This window comes from Cynoglossus semilaevis, chromosome 8, assembly GCF_000523025.1.
Source record: "Cynoglossus semilaevis isolate Cse_v1.0 chromosome 8, Cse_v1.0, whole genome shotgun sequence".
NCBI classification, from domain to species: Eukaryota; Metazoa; Chordata; class Actinopteri; order Pleuronectiformes; family Cynoglossidae; genus Cynoglossus; species Cynoglossus semilaevis.
The window spans coordinates 27,738,172-27,752,543 of record NC_024314.1 but is presented as its reverse complement, the minus strand read 5'-3'; the positions used below and the strand labels follow the sequence as shown (position 1 = coordinate 27,752,543).

Genomic DNA, 14,372 nt, shown 5'->3' with positions numbered 1-14,372 from the left:
TCCATTTGCTTGCAATTAAAACTAAATCGGACTCCGTCCCCAGACCCACGGTTCACAGTACAGCAGTATGTGTATCCAGAGAGTAATTGTTGACTTGATACTAGCATGACCAGCGCTAATAACTCTGAGCAGTTTTTAGTTCCTGCAAAACTACATTCTGAAGTTGTGTTCCGTTGGCACTGTATCTCTCAGAGGATGTTTGCTCAGGACGGAGCACCTCTGGTGACGTAGGTCACAAGTATTTGAGACAAAATCCCCCACAAAGCAGTGGAGGACGGTGCCTCGTCCAGGTCTGTCAGGTGGCGTCAAACGCTGAAAGCTGAGATTTGTTGTAGTGCAACTTCAAACAGGGTTAAAAGGGCCGAGCCAGAAGAGTTCTGAGGAACTGTTGGAGACATTTGGTGTGTTTGAGCGGAGACGGTCGAACTGGAACAGTAGCTGTGACTTTCTCCAGTGCTAATGACCCAGTAACATCCAGCTAACGTGTCGGTCTTTGTTTAACTCCAAAGGTTTTTTTTGGTTGTGCGGAACACAACTGTTATTAGACCGCGGTGTTTTGGTGCAGCCCACACCACGCAGCTGTTTTCACCTCCGCAGCTCTCTACCTTTTCAGCAGTAAACCGCAGACAGACGAGGTTAGGGGGCTGCAGTGTTTTAATCATGTTGAAGCACTTAGCGGCCGAGCAGCGTAACAACTCCCTGTGGACTCGCTGGAGAGCAATATAAAAACTGAAACAAGACTAAACAGCAGACTTACAACCACCTGGCAGCTTATAAACATGTCTCTTAATGAAAATACTTGTCCTCGATGTGGACTGAAGGGTCTCAAAATATACAGGTGATACAGGAGTCGTTACAGACACACTGAGCATACGTAACCAAATATGACCTCGGCGTATCACATTTGTTTATCAAAATGTGGGATGGACTCCACTAGAGGGCGCCAAGCCATTTCAGGGGGCTGTAGCAAGGGAAATTAATTTGCACTTCAATAACAGTTTTGTAAAAGTTTTGAATTAAATCCAGTGAATGTTTGAAGACAACGATGTGAATATTTTTATTCTTCCATTGGGAGTAGTGGACACTTTCAGGTGGGAATCTTTAATGTTTGATGATGAACACTGTATGTACTGATGTTTTTCCTTAAAGTGGGATCCGTTCTGCACAACGGATCAACTTTTCCTCTGAATGAAAATGTCACCAGACGACATTCAAACAACGTGGTTGTTTAAAATTCCACAAAAATGCAGTGGCTTCACGGTGAATTTCCGCAGCGTTACTTGGAAACTTTTCCTCACCTTTAAATGGAAGTTTTTGGGGATCGGAATGTCACATGGTGGTGTTTTGAAGTAAGGGAAGCATGACTCACCCCAGACACTGGCCTACGACAAACTTCCATGACCAGAGGGAGGGGACATCTGCGGGGGCGGATGGTCTTCCCTGAAGTATTTGCCCCATGTGCCAGCTCTGCCCCGTCTGGAACATTAGCCGTAAACGAAGCAGGGCCGTGTTATGGAATAAAACCTGGACTGGTGAAATCATCCACCATATAATTAGCTTGTTTAGCTAGCATCTGACTTCTTAACGACTTCACCACACTGTATGTCTTACGCAGACGTCTGCTGGGAACAAAAGCCCCAGTGGGGCACACGTGCAGCTGCATTTACTAGAAAGGCTAGAATGGTTAAACCAGCTCCACATCTGACGGCTCAAAGCCGCTGAAGGCTGTCGAGCCACGGTGACGGGCAGCCTGGAGTGTTTTAAAAGGATCTCAATCACACCTAAGTAAATGGCTACTGTCCAGAAATAGCCTTCACTGTGAGTGAGGAAAAAGTCCCTGCTGTTGTACAGTTATATCCATCCATCCATCCATCCATCCATCCATCCATCCATCTATCTATCTATCAATACATCCATCCATCCACTCATCCATCCATCATCGTGATATCACATTAACACAATTTCCATCCATCCACTCATCCATCCATCATAGTGATATCACATTAACACAATCTAAAATATGTTAGGACGTGTCTTTCAACCAACACCAATAGTTTTTGTTACACCTCGTTGCAACTTTGTTATTTGCAATCTTTGAAATCTAGCGCCATCTGTATCTTTTCACAGTCATTTCTGGTGACTGTGCACTTCACCTCATTTTGTGAATCAGTCGGAAGACAACAGTGAGCGAACGTCTCCGTCCGACGGAACGGTCCTGTCAGGGACAGGGGATGTGGTCAGCCCTCTCCCCGACATGTTTGGGTTCTGCCGTCATTGCCGTGCTGATGGGAACGGCTGGATGGAACATGTTCAGACAGAGTGGGCGGCAGCAGGGCTTCCCACCCAAGTCACTCTCACTGCAGCAGACAGACAGACAGACAGACAGACAGATATCCACAGTGTTATGACCAGGCTGTCCTCAGACACTTGCTAAACCTCAGGCATCGTATCAGTCATCATGTGACGCACACAGGTGGCTGCTGCTGCCGCCTACTTTCTTTTACTGCATAATAAACCAAACCAGATTCAGACGTAAACTGTAAAAAAGAAACGGTTGAAACAAAGTAAATGTGAAAGTGCTGAGTTCACTGAAACGATCACTTTTTTATCGCTTCACTGTTTTATCATCGGCCCATTTATATCCTCTGTTCAAACCTTCACACACATATTTTCCGATCCCTTCGGTACCGAGGAAGACTCACACCTACGGTCGGACTGCGCTCTCCTGACACTTAGGAAGTGATAACAGAGACACGGCGCTCTTTATCTTGGCAGCGTGTCTGCCGGTGCTGTGCTCTAAGAACCTGTCAACAGTAGAAGTGTTCACACCCTGCAGCTCTGAACCCTGGACTCGGGCTCCGAACAGAACAAGCTGACACAACATTAGGCCGGACGGCCGTGTCAGTGTGGCCCGTAGACTGGGACGACAGTTGAGGCTCGAGCTTCACATACGTAGATCCTGTGTGTATTTCACCTCGATATATTAGCTCTAAAACCACATCATTATCCCCCTGATTTTACTGGCTAAAACACAGGGGTAAATATCTGTACAGGGCAAGTATTTCACATTTTCTTGAATTCCATTTTTTATCAAACGTACATTTACATCACATGGTAATGGACTGATGAATTAATGTAAACCCTGTTTGACCTACAACTTGGACTGCGTCTTAAATTCCAACTCCTCGCATGATTGACGTTGACGTCCCTTCAAGGACTAAAGGTTCCTCAGCTGAGACTCTCTCGCAGGTGCAACAGACCTAGAAATGTAGGAATCATTTTAAAGCCAGTCACTCATCATTATTCACGTTATTCAATCCAACAGCTGTAAAAAAAAAAAAAAAAGAGAATTTATTTATTCATGACTCCCTGGTGTGATCTGGTCCTGCAGGGGACGCTCAAACCCCACTTCAGTTTATATCAGTAGATTTATCACGGCACATTTTTGTGAAAATCTGTTGACGTTTCCTCCACTTCTCTTCGGCAAACCGTAAGAAACGGCGTGTTTGAGGTCAGTTGGGTTTGTCCAAACTGATCCCAATGAGCTGTGATCTTCCGCACAGATTCCCAGAACTTTTCCCTTTGTGTAGTTAAAAACTTCCCATCATTCTTCCCACTCCGGTCCAGGACTTCTAAACAGAGCGACGGCAGGTTAACCACTGCATTTCTCTACTTCTGGGCCTTTTGGTCCTGGTCCAACCCTTAGGTCCTGGTCCCGAGGGGGACTTGGGAAAAGCTAGGAGACAATAGTACAAGATATTAGATATTGTTGGGCAACTCGGTGAAGCTTTATGATACTTTTGACAAGATATTAGATATTGTTGGGCAACTTGGTGAAACTTTATGATACCGATTTTTTCCGATTCCAATTTCCTTCAGTTGACTATATAAAAAAGTCCAGTCTTCAGCAGAACATTTCATTTCTTATATAATAATCAGCCACAGATTCTCTCTTCAGTTCCCGACTTCTTCTTCTTCTTGGTGACTGGATGGAGGTACTAAATGAAAAATGGTTCTTGTTCACCCAACTCAAATAAAAGCCGGTGAAATTGTATCTATTTCATAATCTGTATTTATTTGCTGAGCTAATTTTTTACTCTTCACCCCAGACAAAAACAACTTCCTGCGTGACTTTTCTTGTCACTAATTTCAGCTCCGTTGTGGTTGATTTTTTTTGTCGGACTTTTGTATAAATACAGAGAAAGTACTATATTAATACAGAGGAAGTACCATGCAAATACAGAGGAAGTACTTGTGCGCACGTACATGTTAGTACACCGTCTGATTAAATGTTGCCCTTGTCTGCAGGTTGCCACTCCTACATACCCTGTTGTGGTCAAGATGGGACACGCTCACGCTGGTATGGGAAAGGTGAGTAAAAAACAAAACACCATCGCTGAGGTTCTGTGGTACTGTTCAGTGCCTGGGACTGTTTCTGTTTGAATCTGAATGATCTTTCTCTTCTGAAAACTTAACTCTTCGTAGAAAGATGAACTTTATTGATCCCAGGTTTAAAAAATCCACTGAACTCAAGGAAATAAATTCAATAACCACTGATTTACATATTTTAAGAGGACGAACTCTCAACTGTATAAAGCTAGATTCTCAGTTATACTTTGGTATGTTTTTCTACGTTAGTAATAATTATTATTTGGATGAAACAAAAAGGTGAGAAACACTGACATCTACCTGCTGCTCCCTGTCTCTGTGTTTAAGCAAAACACATATTAGGGAATGTTTAATCATAATTATCTGTGATGAATCCACAAATTAATTAAAAAAGATTAAGAAGCAATATTGAAGTTGTATTTTTAATAGTTTGACAGACCGATTTAAACCTGTAAAAAAAACAATTTTCTAAGTTTATTTTGTAATTTTAATACTTAATTAGTTAATTATAAATAGTTGTTATATTTATTTGCTATATTTACTGTGTGTCTAAAATCAATCCAAAAACTAAAGACAAAAAAAAAAACTGTCACATCTTAAATACTGAGGACTGTGATGTATTTGATGGTCGTGATTTTCCGGACATTTTCAGTGAATTTTAATTTAAAATCTTTGAGTGTCTTGTTTTCATTGACTCTGAAAAGATGACACTGCAGTTTTGTCGTTACTTTTCATATTCCCTTGTGTAGCGTATACAGCGTGGTTGCTAGAGCCAAGACAGAGCTATAAAAAAAAGTAAAGAATTCCGACGTGATACCAAATGACTTTGAAAAGAACTCCACAGTTATATACGGCAACATGACAAGTTTCTCCAAGGTCACGAAAATATGTGATTCTATCAGAACAGCATCGTCTGGGAGCAGGTTTACGTTAGAGGAGAAAGATCTGGAACGTTTACAGTCGCTCTGCCATCTCTCAAATCTGTTACAGTCGTCGTTGAGGGGGAAATCACGTTGTCTGTGTCCTTGTGCTTTAATCTGACTATAAACACATTTGATTGGTTACAAGGCTGAGACACACAAACACATCACGGCGATAAGGTTCCTGTGCTGCACATGTGCAGAGGCAGCACGCCTGCTGTTGTTGTTTCTCCTCCCCAGTCTGGACGGACGCAGTCGCATGGAAACATCTGCAGACTGATGCCTATCATCTGCGACACTGTACAAAGACACTTAAATGTTTTACTACACGGAAACAACACATCAAACGCTGCTGTAAAGAGGATGACAGAACGTATGTCTTTGATCCCGTCGGGAATTCTGAGGAGTCGCCGCTTCCTATGGCACTCTCACCCTCGTCTGTCTGCATGGGCTTGGTTTCCTGTTCAGATGCCAGACATGCTATAGAATTTCCCATAAGGCACCAGCACAACTTGGCTGCCTCCTGTAGGGAAGGACCTCGTTTGCCCCCTCGGACCTCACAGCGTTCTGAGAACAGGACAGGACTGCTGTGAGAGTTAAGTTAAGAGAAATATGTCACACGTTTCTTAGTGGCTCAAAAATATATACACATACAAATATATATATATCTATATATGTATATAATCTATACAGCTGAAAAATCAATCTGAGATAGAGAGCAATAAATTGATATTCGAGATATGAAAATAAGGAAAAAAAATATATATAAATAAATATATATATAAAATATATTTTAAAAACATATATATACATATATATGTACTTTATATATATATATATATATGTTTTTTTTTTAATAACCATTTGTCCTGAACCATACAACATTTAAACGTCGGATGGTACCTGAACGCAACTCGAGTGACAGCTGCGACTTTTTCATGGTGACGTCTTCATCTGTGTAGACCTGGCACCAGTTATTGAGCTGCTCTGCTCCTCAAGCTAGCATGAGCTTAGCTTCCACATGTACATTAATATTTTTTTATGCTAAACAAATGTAATATGTATATTAAGAAAATACATTCTAAAAATGTGAAGTGTCTTCAGATATGTTGGGGTTTGACTGGGTTCAGATATTGGTGACAGTAGAAAACAGTCCAGCCAGTTTCACCGTGACGTTTTCTGAAACTGGTCGGCTTTGTGTTCTGGCTGGTACGTCATTGGTTCTGGACGCTGACCAGTGTAACATGAGTTTTCCACCAGAAGCAGGTCTTGACGTGTGTGCCCCAGTTTTTCACCTTGCCTCTCGCTCCAAGGAGTTGTGTAATGGTCTTAGCTCACAGCTGGACCTGGCTCTCAGGTCGGAGCTTCACGGCTCTGATGTAAAGTCTGAGTCACTTTCTTTCGTTTGTCTCATCGCACCGAGCTAAATTTAGTCCGTGTAGTTTTAAAAACGTGACGTTCAGACGAACATTTTTAATCATAGTCCAAACTGTCGCACTTTAACTGGATAAAACTTGAACCTTTATTTACCACTAAACTAATAATAAAAAAAAAATTAAATTGAATGCCTTATTTTTCCGACAATCGGGAAATTTAGAGTGTGAGTCTTTGGAACCCACACAGGAGGCGCTGTTGGGTATATTGTTTCCTCCGGGACTTGGACCCGAGACCCTCTTCATGTAAAGCAGATGTGTTAACCACTACACTACAGAGCCACTGTTTGAAATGAAATTCCCCAGCATACCCATAGAGGGAGGCCAAGATTCATCAGTGGTATCTGTACCATAGTTTGAGAACCACTGCTTTGTCTATCAGCGGAGATGTTTCGTGATACTAACCTAGTACTAGTACACATATATCTGTGTATATGTCATACATAACTGTACCACAGGTATGACATACATGACTAATCAAGTCATCAATTGCGACAGCTGTACTTTCTAAACCTCGACTACTGCAGTAGAATCACAGGAAGTGAAGTTCTCATACGTGTCTTTGACTCACGTATTTGTGTGACTGGATTTAAAAGTGACTAAAGACTCGGTCCTACGACTTGATTTGACAGACTAATGGCTTTTACTGCAGTGAAGTGGCCTCATGTGGGTTTCATCAGACGTCGTGTTATGACCCATTAAAGTGACAACATTGTTTATAAGGCCACGACAACCATCAAAGATGTCTGCCCTCCTTTAAAACACACAAATGTGCTTTTATAGTTCCAGTACCGATCCCTCCTCTCTTCTTTTTTTTGCATCCTTTTACTTTATTTGACTTATCTCGTCATTTAAAAGACTTTTGTGTTTGTTTTTTTTCATTTTTTCACTTTGTATTTCAAAGAACAGTAAACCCAGCATTTGTATAAACATTTTGAGACCTCACAGACGGTCACACGGAAATGAAAGTACTCAGTGGAACTCCCACCTTAACAAAATACCAAAAACAACAATTTCGCACGTACACACTTCCCACACACTCGCATCTACCCACGACCACCGGGGGCAGTATAAAATGATCGGAAGGCTTGTGTGTTATTTGAAGATTATTTTTGTTAACTACTGTACGTAAACATGTCGTCTATGTGGCACCAAGCACCACTGAATTCTGGGTAATTTTATTTCTTTGATTTCTGATGGGATGCATTCTTACAAGTGAGGGAATTTCCGAGGAAATCGACGGCGGCACGATCAGCCTGGACGATCTGCCTGATCATTGGCTGCTGGTTGATCGGGTTTTGTCCTGTTTGCAGATCAAGGTGGAGAACCAGCAGGACTACCAGGACATCACCAGCGTGGTGGCTCTCGCCGGGACCTACGTCACCACCGAGCCCTACATCCTGTCCAAATACGACATTCGCATCCAGAAGATCGGCGGCAACTACAAGGCTTACATGTGAGCGGTTTTACCCACCCTGTTGAAGTAGTGGGTCAAAGTATCACCAACTACCACAGGGCAAAGGAACTGCATCACTACAGTACTTTAAAAAAGTACCGTTTTTAAATCAGTGACGATGACTCCTGAGCGTTGCCGTGTAGAAAAAGTACCGTTTTTAAATCAGTGACGGTGACTCCTGAGCGTTGCCAAAGTCGTGGCTCCATCACCTGGTGCAGCTCTCTTCCTGTAAACACGGCCAGGCAAACAGAACATGAGTCAACACCCTTTGTGTATCAGAGCAGTGATTGGATTAAAACCACACAGGCACAGAGGAGCCAAACCTTATCTAATCTGCCCCCCCACCCTCACCCTCACCCCCCCATCCCTTTGTGTGAAGGTGAGCGCACGTCTGTAAACTGCTCGCTGTAGGTGTGGATGTCAGTCGTCATTGTCCCCAGAGATCTCTGATACAGTCAGACGAGAAGTAATTGCGAGTGACTAACACTTGGCGGAGCGACGAGTCCTTTCCTGATAATTTTTTTTTTTTCATTTACAGGAGGACGTCCATTTCTGGCAACTGGAAGGCCAACACTGGGTCGGCCATGTTGGAGCAAATCGCAATGACTGACAGGTGAGCAGTGTATTAGTCACATGTTCTGAGGCGTCAACATTAACACATTAATTGCCTCGATACATATTGTTTAGATGTTAACTTTTTTTTTTTTTTTTTCGCAGATATCGTCTGTGGGTGGACTCCTGCGCTGAGATGTTCGGTGGTTTAGATGTCTGTGCAGTGAAGGCCGTCCATGGGAAAGATGGCAAAGACTACATCATTGAGGTCAGTGTCTGTTCAACATGTGAAAATTTTTGTTGTTTAACATCAGGGTCACGGTTCACCTGGTGATCAGTGTTTGTTAGGTCATGGTCACAGTGGGTGTTTTTATATATTAATATTTTATATTACATCATATAACTAGTACGGTACAGTACAGTACGGTGCAGTAATCATCATTGACCTCCAACAGAGGGAGCCATAGATCAAGGAGCCTTAATTCAAATGTTGGTAATAAATTGTGTTTTATTTTAAACTGGACGTAGCATTAGCATACACATACTTTAGCACTTGACAATTAGTACTAAGCTACTCATATGGTGTATTGACTCACGTGTTTCTGATATTGATTAGTATTTATTGAAGTTACAAATATTGTTCATTGCTGCGTAATAAACAAAATAAATTAATTAATCAGGTTAAGAAACTCAGCTGCATGGACTCTATGATGCTCTGTAAGCTCCCGCGGGCCGTACAAAACGATTTGGCAGGCCACATTTGGCCCTCAGGCCTTGAGTTTGACACGTGCGTGCATTAACCTATTACTACTGAAACTTCTTGCAGAAGTTCTTGGAGGGGTCGTGAACCCTCTGTTGCAGATGTCCAGAGAATAACAAACTGTATGTGCAGCTTTAACCCAGTCTTAGCTGGTATGGGCGGCAGCACCACCTGCAGCATTAAGAAGGTATAGTTTATTCAGCGTAGAAAACATACGTTAAATATTTTAACATTCATATCAGAGAGATTTTTCCGACTCTAACCCTTTGACAGACTCCTGAAGACCCAGATCTCTGGGTGAGAACTGAGCCACTGTTGGATTGATGTGAATTAAAGATCCAGAAACAGAAACAACATTAACACTGGTTTAATATTAAACAGCCGGCAGCTGCTGCCGTGTATATTTAGAGAAACTCAATACCAAAGTAGAAAATACACTGGCCGTTAGTTTCCAACCATTTCTGGCCTTGACGCTATCACTGCTCAGAAGAAAAGAACCCTTTTTAGACCTCCTTCCTCCTCCACCCAATAGGAGCCTCAATCAGCTAAAGGTTTGGCCCAGATCTTACCTGTTGACTGCTGTGATTGGCTGCAGCTCCACAACTGTGGTAGGGGCGGCTGGTGCGAAAGAGGGGTGGATAGATGGGTGGGTGGATGGATGAGTGGATGGATGGATGGATGAGTGGATGGATGAGTGGATAGATGGATGGATGAGTGGATGGATGAGTGGATGATAGATGGATGGATGAGTGGATGGATGATGGATGAGTGGATGGATGGATGGATAGATGGATGGATGGATGGATGAGTGGATGGATGAGTGGATAGATAGATGGATGAATGGATAGATGGATTAGTGGATGGATGAATGAGTGGATGGATGGATGAGTGGATGGATAGATGGATGGATGAATGGATGGATGAGTGGATGGATGAGGTGATAGATGGATGGATGGATGGATGGATGGATGAATGGATGGATGATTATTGGATGGATGATGGATTAGTGGATGGATGGTCCACATCGTCAGGTGACTCATTTCTAAATCTATAAATATTTTTTCATCTTTAATTTGTACTTGTTTTGTGAGTGATCCTTGGAAAATTATTATATATTTTCTCTGTAAAAAGATTTGGCACCAAAAAAGTTGGGATTCAAACCAAACCCACTCCCCTCCCAATTGTTTTTCATACCTTTAAACGTCTGAAGACTGAAATCCTACAGATTGTAGTAAAGTGATTTAAAAAGAGTGACTGAAATCCTACAGATTGTAGTAAAGAGTTTCATTTAAAATGAGTGGATGGATGGTCCACATCGTCAGGTGACTCATTTCTAAATCTATAAATATTTTTTCATCTTTAATCTGTACTTGTTCTGTGAGTGATCCTTGGAAAATGATTATATATTTTCTCTGTAAAAAGTTGGGATTCAAACCAAACCCACTCCCCTCCCAATTGTTTTTCATACCTTTAAACGTCTGAAGACTGAAATCCTACAGATTGTAGTAAAGTGATTTAAAAAGAGTTTCATTTAAAAAAAACACACAATTTCATAAAAAAAAAAAAAAAAAGTTGAACCAGTGCTAAGAAGCTAACAGACCAAATGAAATGATGCTGATAAGGAGTGGCTTGGTATAAACAAAATAAAAAACAATTAAAATGCTCAGACAGGTTTAGTCTCAACAGGATCTACAGTCGATGAAACAGGCTGAAAGTATTGCCTCGAGGAAGTTCTCCATCAACTAATTATAAACAGTGTAGGGCAACAGGAATGCGGGGGGATATCCAGGGGGATGAAAATGCTTCATCATTGGCCCGGAGCGTTGTTTTTAGAGACCGAGCTTCAAAATCGTAGGAAATGGGCTGCACCGTGACGTGGGACATGCCCATGTTTAGGCTAGGAACATCATGACATCACGCCAGTCTGTATGAGCACAGAGGGTGAGATCAGCAGTCAGAATATAGTCTCCCCCCTCCCTCCCTTTTTTTTTTCTAGTACGTTCTATCTCAGGAAATATCAAGCAGATGTGCAGTTTCAGAGTTGGACTCTTTGGACGGAGACACCAAGAGACACGGTTGTGTAACAATGATCCTCCTTGTCCTCCGTGTCCACGCGGCTCGGCCCCTCCCTCATCTCCACAGTCTCAGTTTTCTGCTCCCAGTATTGACTGTGCAGGATTTAACACAGCAGTTACATACAGATAGGTGCGACTACGTTGCGGTGTTATTTTAACGGAGTGAAAAACACCACAGTGTGTACCAGAAGTACCAGTGAGAGTACACACAGCATATGTGAGTCATTAAGACGCCGCCGTCTCTCCGTGTTCTTCTCCTGTTTACGCCTGCACCACAACTGTTTCCTTATTTTCAACGGGCACATGTTGTGCCGGCGGCGCCCACCCTCACGGCACACAACACGGCACACCGTCCAGACAGAACAATGGAGGGAAGCAGACGTGCGGAACAGCTCTCCTCTGTTCCCGAGGCCAGTGGCATCTCCGCCGCTCTGCCAAATGACTCTGTTTGACCAATAAATCAGCAGGGTGGATCCGGGCCCCGACTGCCACCACACGGCGTTTGAAGTGGAAGCCCGTCGGTCATTTGCCAGGCCCTTTTGCTCGGTCGTCTGTGGTTGCGACTCCACCGGCCAAAACGCCGGACCACGCCCCACCTCGCCGCCAATCTCCCAGCCAAGAATCTGGCTACACGCAGCAAAAGACAGGCCCCGAGGGGCTGTGTCTGGTCTGGCTGTGGCGTTCTGAACGGAGCCCATTTAAAGCCAGTGGAGATAAAAGACAATGGGATGTATTTCCAGAGGATAACAAACAATCTGGTCTCTTTTGAAGTTTTTTAATTTTCCTGCCTTTTTGGCTGCGTGAGCGTGTGAAACGTGAGGCCGACAGATATACAGCTGCACAGATGCTAATTCAGTTAGCGGTGGGAAAAACCCAGGGTAGCCCCGTGAGTGCTGTAGTGTAGTGTAGTGTAGCATCGTGTTTTGTTTCCCAAACTTTTTTTCTGAGGACCCATATTTTAAAAGTCACAAACCTTTCGCGACCCAAGTCAATAGACATAATTCGTAAACTTCTGGGAAACACGATGCAAGACGACCCAAAAAAACCCCAAAAACACTTGCGACCCATCTGAGGTCCGCGACCCAATCTTTGGGAAACAATGTTCTATAGTGTAGCGTTGGGCAGTATACTGTTGTATAGTGTACTCTAGTATAGTGTTCTGTGGTGTACTATATAATCTAGTATAGTAAAGTAGTGTAGTGTAGAATACTACAATTGTATATTTTGATTGACGTCTGCAGAAACTCTCTGATCTTTAGCTCGTTGTGCTACATATCGGGCTAACCGTTAGCTGTGTCCTGCCTCACTCACAGTTTCCTAGAACTTTTGTGTCTGTGACTGAAGAGAAGCAGAAAAGGATGAACTCTTCCACAGATCCCAGTCCAAACTGTGGGCCACGTGGTTTGATTACCCACTCGCGTCAATCTCTTTTATGCTGATTTTTCTTCTTTTTTTTTTAACGGTACATTTATATGCCTTTTGAGTTGTTTCACATCAGTGGATTTGGCCTCACTTTAAAGGCTTCTGCACAGCCCTGAGCCAGAACATCAGATGAGTTTAATGAAGAAATAAATCTTGCATCAATCGATTGTCATTAGTCGCAGCTCCAGGTCGTTCTCCATAATCCCATAATGTAGCCCACATAAAACAGAGCGGCTGCTGATTCACCGCGTTCTGTCAGCCTTCATCCTCGCCGCTGCATCAAAGGTCAGCTAATATTAGTTTAAGGAACAACGCGGCGCCGTGACTACCTTCGCACAGCAGGGTGGAAGAGCAGGAGCAGGTCGTCTGATTTCAGTTTGACTGGTGCCACGGATGAAAACAGCCCGGTGCGTTTGTTTGCTGGTCGTTCTCCGTCTGACGACTTTGTTTACGGCCCGTGGCCGGGGCGCGGTGCGGCCGCATCGTCCGACACCTCAGGCATCTGCCTCCATCAACCATCAACACCCAGGGCCGCAGCCGCACTCTGCTGCCCCGGTTTGTTTTGGTCTTTTGGGGGAAAAGAAGACGTCCTCGTGTGTGTTTGTGGTCCTGCGGTGCACGTGCGTGTGCACGTGTGAAGGGAAAGTTGTCGGGGTTTTTTCTGTCCCTTGGAGGTTAATTATGTGTGGCTTTGTTTGGGTTTCAAGAAAAAAAGGGGGGAAAACTCATCAAGATACCAAAGGAGTTTTTTTTTTTTTCCTCTACATTTTTATCAGAGAATTCTGGGGTGCGTCTTTGAGGTCATAGGTCACAACCCGCTACTTTATCTCGTCAGAGGTCTGACAGTTGTGTGGCAGAAAAGAAGAAAGAGTTTCCATAATTTGATCTGTTTTTGAAATTTTTGATGTTTTCTGATTTTCAAATTCCATCTTCATAATTCAGGCAAATATATTGATAAACTTACAGTATCAAAGGAGGGTTTTGAGAGACGCTCCCTAACCTATTTTAACCGTCAAAAGTCCTGTCTTAGAATTTTTTGACTGACCCATGTCTACCATTCGTTCAAACAGAGAACAACCCAGGTGGTTCCAACATGCAGCCGTTTTTCCTGACAGACTGCACCAGCTTCAAACACAGTTTGAACTTTTATGGTTCTATCATAAATATATAAATATACTACATAAATATATCGTAGCAGCCTGAGAAGGTGAAGATTAATGATGACACACAACCAGGCACACACACTCATCATCTTCACTTCTCTGGCTGTGGCTCACATCCAGGAGATGCCAGAACTTTCTAGAAGCTGTCAGAGTGCATGGGAACGGCCAGGAATCCACGTCTCTCCTGATTCGTCATATTAAA

General features: G+C 43.1%; 1 protein-coding gene across 1 annotated transcript in view; it reads left to right on the top strand.

Annotated features, from left to right (window-relative positions):
* The window catches only part of syn3 (synapsin III), a 72,784-nt gene that overhangs the window by 55,063 nt on the left and 3,349 nt on the right, over positions 1–14,372 (top strand). The window contains exons 7-10 of the mRNA XM_008315961.3: positions 4,309–4,371; positions 8,056–8,198; positions 8,737–8,811; positions 8,916–9,018. Of these exons, the coding sequence (XP_008314183.1) occupies positions 4,309–4,371; positions 8,056–8,198; positions 8,737–8,811; positions 8,916–9,018 (384 nt within the window). The remainder of the gene's footprint in view (positions 1–4,308; positions 4,372–8,055; positions 8,199–8,736; positions 8,812–8,915; positions 9,019–14,372) is intronic.